At 44.4% G+C, this 8,024-nt stretch overlaps 1 protein-coding gene across 2 annotated transcripts; it reads left to right on the top strand.

The window, feature by feature from the left end:
• The first annotated feature begins 573 nt into the window (after positions 1 to 573).
• On the top strand, positions 574 to 2,701 carry LOC139387138 (NADH:ubiquinone oxidoreductase subunit B3). 2 transcript variants are annotated; one of them, XM_071133160.1, is made up of 3 exons: positions 574 to 688; positions 1,044 to 1,169; positions 2,467 to 2,701. In XM_071133160.1, the coding sequence occupies exons 2-3, from the start codon at positions 1,045 to 1,047 to the stop codon at positions 2,615 to 2,617; spliced, it is 276 nt and encodes a 91-aa protein (XP_070989261.1). In that variant the 5' UTR covers positions 574 to 688; position 1,044; the 3' UTR covers positions 2,618 to 2,701. The 2 variants fall into 2 exon arrangements, with proteins under 2 accessions (XP_070989261.1, XP_070989262.1); XM_071133161.1 differs by having other exon boundaries at positions 650 to 688; positions 1,001 to 1,169.
• Positions 2,702 to 8,024: the final 5,323 nt, after the last annotated feature.

Consider the following 8,024-nt stretch of genomic DNA (forward strand, 5'->3'; position numbering starts at 1 on the left):
GTCTAAGGCACTGCGTTTTAGCGCTAGAGGCGTCACTACAGAGTCCCTGGTTCAGCGGTCTAAGGCACTGCGTTTTAGCGCTAGAGGCGTCACTACAGACTCCCTGGTTCAGCGGTCTAAGGCACTGCGTTATTAGCGCTAGAGGCGTCACTACAGAGTCCCTGGTTCAGAGGTCTAAGGCACTGCGTTTTAGCGCTAGAGGCGTCACTACAGACTCCCTGGTTCAGCGGTCTAAGACACTGCATTTTAGTGCTAGAGGCGACACTACAGACTCCCTGGTTCGAATCCAGGCTGTATCACAACCGGCCGTGATTGGGAGTCCCATTGGGTTGCGCACAATTGGGCCCAGCGTGGTCCGGGGTGGGCGGTCATTGTTAATAAGTATCTGTTCTTAACTAACTTGCCTAGTTAAATAAATATAACATATGTTAATGCATCGATTCGTCCCCTAATCAGACTGAACCGCTTCAAACTAAAATGTATCGTTCCCGTATCGCCTTGAAAGGGAATGTACATCCCTAGTTCTGTCCAGACTATGATTCTGACCGACAAAAACACTGGATTGTTTGCGCTCCGACAAAAGTCTAAGACGTACTAAGTGTGGTCTCTTTTGTGTACCGTAGCAGTGCCGTACATCACATGCAATTGTCGAAGTGCTTCATCCACAACAGAGGTCACAAACAGACAGGTACAAACGTTACGCGTTTATACTATTACAAAAACATAAGTGTTTGATATATAAATATGTTGTACTTCTGAAGACTTAGATTTAATTGTTTCATGGTTAAATGTGTCATTGCTGCTTCCCGAGGTCCTCTGCTAATGTTAAAAGCAGGCTAACTAGCTTGCTAGCTCCCTAGTCGGCAGGCTGTGCTAGTTATCTAGCTAACTACAGTACAATCCAAGAGTATCTGATCATGGAAACCTAACATCTCTATGGTACTATGAAATATTCTTACAATCTGTGGTGTGTCCTGTATGCTTTCATCAACTAATTTAGCTAGCTAGTTCCACAACTCAAACCCCCTGACGCTGTGTGTTAGGATGGGAGGAGACCACGGCAGTAAATTAAACCTGCCAGACTTTAAGCAGTGGAAGGTCGAGGGAACGCCTCTGGAGTTCACACAGCAGAGGCTGGCAGCTAGAGGACTGAAGGACCCATGGGCACGGTGAGAGAGAGGGAGATCGTTGCATTAGAGATGTGTACATGTACAGTGCCTTCGGAAAATATTCAGACCCCTTGACTTTTTCCACATTTTGTTAAATTACAACCTTGTTCTAAAATTGATTTTAAAAATATATAAACCCCCCCAGCAATCTACACACAATACCCCATAATGACAGCGAAAACAGGTTTTTAGAAATGTTTGTAAATTCATTAAAAATAGAAAAATGGATACCTTACTTACATAAGTATTCAGAACTTTTGCTATTGCTACTTTTGCTTTCAGGCCTAAATGATAGTGGTCAGAAGGAAGCCACTCCTTAGTAAAAGGTACCTAAAGGACTCTCAGACCATGAGAAACAAGATTCTCTGGTCTGATGAGACCAAGATTGAACTCTTTGGTCTGATTGGCAGGCGTCACATCTAGAGGAAACCTGACACCATCCCTATGGTGAAGCATGGTTGTGGCAGCATCATGCTGTGGGGATGTTTTCCAGAGGCAGGGACTGAGAGACTAGTCAGGATCGAGGCAAAGATGAACAGAGCCAAGTGCAGAGATCCTCGATGAAAACCTGCTCCAGAGCGCTCAGGACCTCCGACTGGGGCGAAGGTTCACCTTCCAACAGAACTACGACCCTAAGCACACAGCCAAGACAACCCAGGATTGGCTTCGAGACAAGTCTCTGAATGTCCTTGAGTGGCCCAGCCAGAGCCTGGACTTGGAGAGACCTGGAGAGAGCTGAAAATAGCTGTGTAGGGACGCTCCCCATCCAACCTGACAGAGCTTGAGAGGATCTGCAGAGAAGAATGGGAGAAACTCCCCAAAAACAGGTGTGCCAAGCTTGTAGCGTCATACCAAAGAAGACTTGAGGCTGTAATCACTGCCAAAGATGCTTCAACAAAGTACAGAGTAAAGAGTTTGAATACTTATGGAAATGTAATATTTCAGTTTAATTTTTTTTAAATACATTTGCAAAAATGTCAAAAAAAATGTTGCTTTGTCATTACAGGGTATTGTGTGTAGATTGCTGGGGGGGTTTATATATATGTTTAAATACATTACAGGGTATTGTGTGTAGATTGCTGGGGGGGTTTATATATATTTAAATACATTACAGGGTATTGTGTGTAGATTGCTGGGGGGGTTATATATTTTTTAAAATACATTACGGGGTATCTTGGCGTCATTACGGGGTATCGTGGCGTCATTACGGGTATTGTGTGTAGATTGTGGGAAAAGTCAAGCGGTCTGAATACTTTCCGAAGGCTCTGTGTGATACTGATGTTTCTCTCTCCCACAGTAACGAGGTGTGGAGGTACGTGGGAGGCTTCAGTCGTCCTGTATCCCTGGGAGACGTGATGCTGAGGGGCTTTAAATGGGGCTTTGCTGCCTTCGCTGTGGCTCTGACTGTAGAGTACGCTCTCTTCCCCCCAAAGAAGTCTGACCACTGACCTCTAACCCCAGAACGCTTCGGAACATGACCGGATCAGATGTTTTTTCTGTATAATAAATGTTGAGTGTTTTCATCCACTAAATGGGCTGGTTGTGTTGGTGTGGTGTGGTGTGGTTGGTAATGGTATTACTCTCCCTGCTACCACTCTGACACTGAAAAAGGCACACGACCAGGGTTTCTATGTTTGCAGTGTTCCTGTAAATTAGGCTACTTTAAAAACAAAATATATTGGTTGCAGGTTTTTGGGCTACTTCTAAATTGCATTGCGGCCACCATCTATTCATTTTAATGTGAGGCAGGCTGTTGCTGAGCGACTGGTGGGATGGAGGGGGATGTGCTGTTGCTGAGCGACTGGTGGGATGGAGGGGGATGTGTTGAGAGAGTACTGCCGACAAGTCACTTGAGTGAGAGGAGAGGAGCATGTCATGACAAGTGATGTGAGAACAAGGTAATATGGAGACACCTATTGGATAAATGTGGCTATTCCTCTTGCTGCAAATTTATTTGGGGGGGGGTAGTTTTTAGGTCTTGTGGGTTGGTCATTGCGCAAAATGTTTTACTTGGCACAGTTCAGCTTTCACCATCTTGAAGGTGTTTAGGAAATACTGGTATACACTTTTTATACACTCATTTTCTGAAATTGAATGTTAAAGGAGATTCATGTTGTGGCTCTGCTCTCACGGTCAGTCCTGCTTCCTCTTCCTGGTTGTTAACCTCGACAAGCACTTTGCCGTCAGCAGGACAACGACCACCACCACCACACCACCAGGCCGTCCAGGCTGTGGTACTGCAACCTGGATTGTAATCAATACGTTTTGCAACAGAAAGCATTTACTCCAAACAAGTTTCTATTGAACAAATCCAGGTAGGTCATCCCCGTTTGGTTGTCAAACACTTTCCGTAATGATTACACCCAGTTGACGTCCTGGGTTGGGGCTCAGATGGCCCGCCCCGTGGGAACAGTGTGACACACACCCTCCTACAGGCCATGGGTCCCACTGGGTCAGGAAGGCCCTCACACTGGTGAGCTAACACACACATGATCAGACACACGCATGACCAGACACACGCATGACCAGATACACACATGACCAGACACACACATGATCAGACACACACATGACTTAAATGTGTAGGTGTATCCAAACTTTTGACTGGTACTGTACATACGGGAGGAACCACTGGTACTGTACATACGGGGGGAACCACTGGTACTGTACATACGGGGGGAACCACTGGTACTGTACATACGGGGGGGAACCACTGGTACTGTACATACGGGGGTTGGAACCACTGGTACTGTACATACGGGGGGGAACCACTGGTACTGTACATATGGGGGGAACCACTGGTACTGTACATACGGGGGGGAACCACTGGTACTGTACATACGGGGGGGGAACCACTGGTACTGTACATACGGGGGGAACCACTGGTACTGTACATACGGGGGGAACCACTGGTACTGTACATACGGGGGGGAACCACTGGTACTGTACATACGGGGGGAACCACTGGTACTGTACATACGGGGGGAACCACTGGTACTGTACATACGGGGGGAACCACTGGTACTGAACATACAGGGGTGGTACCACTGGTACTGTACATACAGGGGGGAACCACTGGTACTGTACATACGGGGGGAACCACTGGTACTGTACATACGGGGGTGGAACCACTGGTACTGTACATACGGGGGGGAACCACTGGTACTGTACATACGGGGGGAACCACTGGTACTGTACATACGGGGGGAACCACTGGTACTGTACATACGGGGGGAACCACTGGTACTGAACATACAGGGGTGGTACCACTGGTACTGTACATACAGGGGGGAACCACTGGTACTGTACATACGGGGGGAACCACTGGTACTGTACATACGGGGGTGGTACCACTGGTACTGTACATACAGGGGGGAACCACTGGTACTGTACATACGGGGGGAACCACTGGTACTGTACATACGGGGGGGGGAACCACTGGTACTGTACATACGGGGGTGGTACCACTGCTCTATAGTATGGGCTGTGTAATTTGATTGAGACCACACTAGAACCACTTGATATTGCTGCCCAGCAGACAATCAGGGATGAAGGGCCTCATCGGGCACACACAAAATACTAAAATAAGCAACTAATTATCAAACCCCGAGCAATAGGACTTTGAATCAATTACATGACCCTCCCCTGGAATAAAAAAGACCCCAAACTAAACCCTCCCCCCTGATTGAAATTGAAAAAGCACGACCCTCCCCATTTTCCTCCTGGTAACAATTGTGTCCATTTTGACGGCTCCCTAATGTTTTGCATTCACTCTTTCCCCGAACATAAATATGCTGCACTGCCCATTTGATGTACTAGGGAAATAATGTACTACGGTCGGTCCTACTTACAGTGGAGCCTAAACACTTCAAAATATCAACTGTCTGCTCACCTGTTAAATTGTACTGTATGTTATGAACCACCCTGTCCTCTGTATGGAGGAAACACCTGAAATTATACTGAACTAAAGTATAAACGCAACATCTTCAAAGATTTTACTGAGTTACAATTCATATAGGGAAATCGGTCAAAATAAATTCATTAGGCCTTTATTTATGGATTTCACATGACTGGGGAGGGCTCCACCCGCTGGGGAGCCAGGCCCAGCCAATCAGAATGAGTTATTCCCCACGAAAGGGCTTTATTACAGACATAAATACTCAGCACCCCTTCCCCCTCCCCGCAGGTGAAGAGGCATATGGAGGTCTGGTTACACGTGGTCTGCGTTTGTGAGGCCGGTTAGATTCAAATTCTCTAAAACGACATTGAAGGCAGCTAGGGTAGAGAAATTAACATTAAATTCTCTGGCAAATTCTCTTGCCAATTGAGACATTTTGTTGTGTGACAAACCTCATTTTAAAGTGGCCTTTTGTCCCCAGCACAAGGTGCACCTGTGTAATGATCATGCTGTTTAATCAGCTTCTTGATATGTGTGGCAGGTGTGGCACCTGTCAGGTGGATGGATTATCTTGGCCCAGGAGAAATGCTAATTTCTGGGGGTTTTCCATTTAATTTAATTTTTCATTTCAGCTCATGAAACAACCAACACATTTTGTTCAGCATGTGATAGGCCCAATTAAATGGGATGCACACGATCATTTGTTGTATGGCTATTTAGGGAATATGAACTCATGGCCGGAAAAGGAATGAGAAATGTATTCTGCAATGTGGTGTTTTTAAAAATTTTATAAACAAAATTTCAGTGTTCAGAAGTAGCCTAGAAAACCTTCTGTTCTACCGCTAAACTGCGCGTTGGGTTAAAACGCGGAGAGCAACAAACTGCTTGAAATAGCTTATTTACTACTGTGAAATGTGTCTAATTAAATAGGGATGGGGTGAATGGTAGCCTATCCGAACTTGTTGTAGGTCTTGTTGTATATTCTGCGAGTCAGAAAAGGTAAGGAATTTATTTTGCAATGATCTTGTAAATGAAATAAATAGTAGGAAATATGCTTATTTCTAATTATTTTCAAATGCAAAGTAGAAATACTTTTTGCTCTTTTAAACAGCAAACGATTGTATCTTGTTTTTCTATTAAGCAACCTGTTATTGTTCTGAATAAGTTTCAGCATATATATTCCACATGACTACTACTAAACTACGTTTAGATACAGTGCCTTGCGAAAGTATTCGGCCCCCTTGAACTTTGCGACCTTTTGCCACATTTCAGGCTTCAAACATAAAGATATAAAACTGTATTTTTTTGTGAAGAATCAACAACAAGTGGGACACAATCATGAAGTGGAACGACATTTATTGGATATTTCAAACTTTTTTAACAAATCAAAAACTGAAAGATTGGGCGTGCAAAATTATTCAGCCCCCTTTAAGTTAATACTTTGTAGCGCCACCTTTTGCTGCGATTACAGCTGTAAGTCGCTTGGGGTATGTCTCTATCAGTTTTGCACATCGAGAGACTGAAATGTTTCCCCATTCCTCCTTGCAAAACAGCTCGAGCTCAGTGAGGTTGGATGGAGAGCATTTGTGAACAGCAGTTTTCAGTTCTTTCCACAGATTCTCGATTCGATTCAGGTCTGGACTTTGACTTGGCCATTCTAACACCTGGATATGTTTATTTTTGAACCATTCCATTGTAGATTTTGCTTTATGTTTTGGATCATTGTCTTGTTGGAAGACAAATCTCCGTCCCAGTCTCAGGTCTTTTGCAGACTCCATCAGGTTTTCTTCCAGAATGGTCCTGTATTTGGCTCCATCCATCTTCCCATCAATTTTAACCATCTTCCCTGTCCCTGCTGAAGAAAAGCAGGCCCAAACCATGATGCTGCCACCACCATGTTTGACAGTGGGGATGGTGTGTTCAGGGTGATGAGCTGTGTTGCTTTTACGCCAAACATAACGTTTTGCATTGTTGCCAAAAAGTTCAATTTTGGTTTCATCTGACCAGAGCACCTTCTTCCACATGTTTGGTGTGTCTCCCAGGTGGCTTGTGGCAAACTTTAAACAACACTTTTTATGGATATCTTTAAGAAATGGCTTTCTTCTTGCCACTCTTCCATAAAGGCCAGATTTGTGCAATATACGACTGATTGTTGTCCTATGGACAGAGTCTCCCACCTCAGCTGTAGATCTCTGCAGTTCATCCAGAGTGATCATGGGCCTCTTGGCTGCATCTCTGATCAGTCTTCTCCTTGTATGAGCTGAAAGTTTAGAGGGACAGCCAGGTCTTGGTAGATTTGCAGTGGTCTGATACTCCTTCCATTTCAATATTATCGCTTGCACAGTGCTCCTTGGGAAGTTTAAAGCTTGGGAAATCTTTTTGTATCCAAATCCGGCTTTAAACTTCTTCACAACAGTATCTCGGACCTGCCTGGTGTGTTCCTTGTTCTTCATGATGCTCTCTGCGCTTTTAACGGACCTCTGAGACTATCACAGTGCAGGTGCATTTATACGGAGACTTGATTACACACAGGTGGATTGTATTTATCATCATTAGTCATTTAGGTCAACATTGGATCATTCAGAGATCCTCACTGAACTTCTGGAGAGAGTTTGCTGCACTGAAAGTAAAGGGGCTGAATAATTTTGCACGCCCAATTTTTCAGTTTTTGATTTGTTAAAAAAGTTTTTAAATATCCAATAAATGTCGTTCCACTTCATGATTGTGTCCCACTTGTTGTTGATTCTTCACAAAAAAATAGTTTTATATCTTTGTTTGAAGCCTGAAATGTGGCAAAAGGTCGCAAAGTTCAAGGGGGCCGAATACTGTCGCAAGGCACTGTATATATTCCACATGACTGCTACTAAACTACGATTATATATATTCCACATGACTACTACTAAACTACGTTTGTATATATTCCACATGACTGCTACTGAACTACGTTTGTGTTCTGG

Source organism: Oncorhynchus clarkii, chromosome 28 (genome assembly GCF_045791955.1).
Source record: "Oncorhynchus clarkii lewisi isolate Uvic-CL-2024 chromosome 28, UVic_Ocla_1.0, whole genome shotgun sequence".
Lineage (NCBI taxonomy): Eukaryota > Metazoa > Chordata > Actinopteri > Salmoniformes > Salmonidae > Oncorhynchus > Oncorhynchus clarkii.

Coding starts and splice junctions, on each gene's coding strand:
- LOC139387138 (XM_071133160.1), top strand. CDS start 1,045: ATGGGAGGAGACCACGGCAGTAAATTAAACCTGCCAGACTTTAAGCAG. Junction 1,170..2,466: donor CTGAAGGACCCATGGGCACG/GTGAGAGAGAGG, acceptor TCTCTCCCACAG/TAACGAGGTGTGGAGGTACG.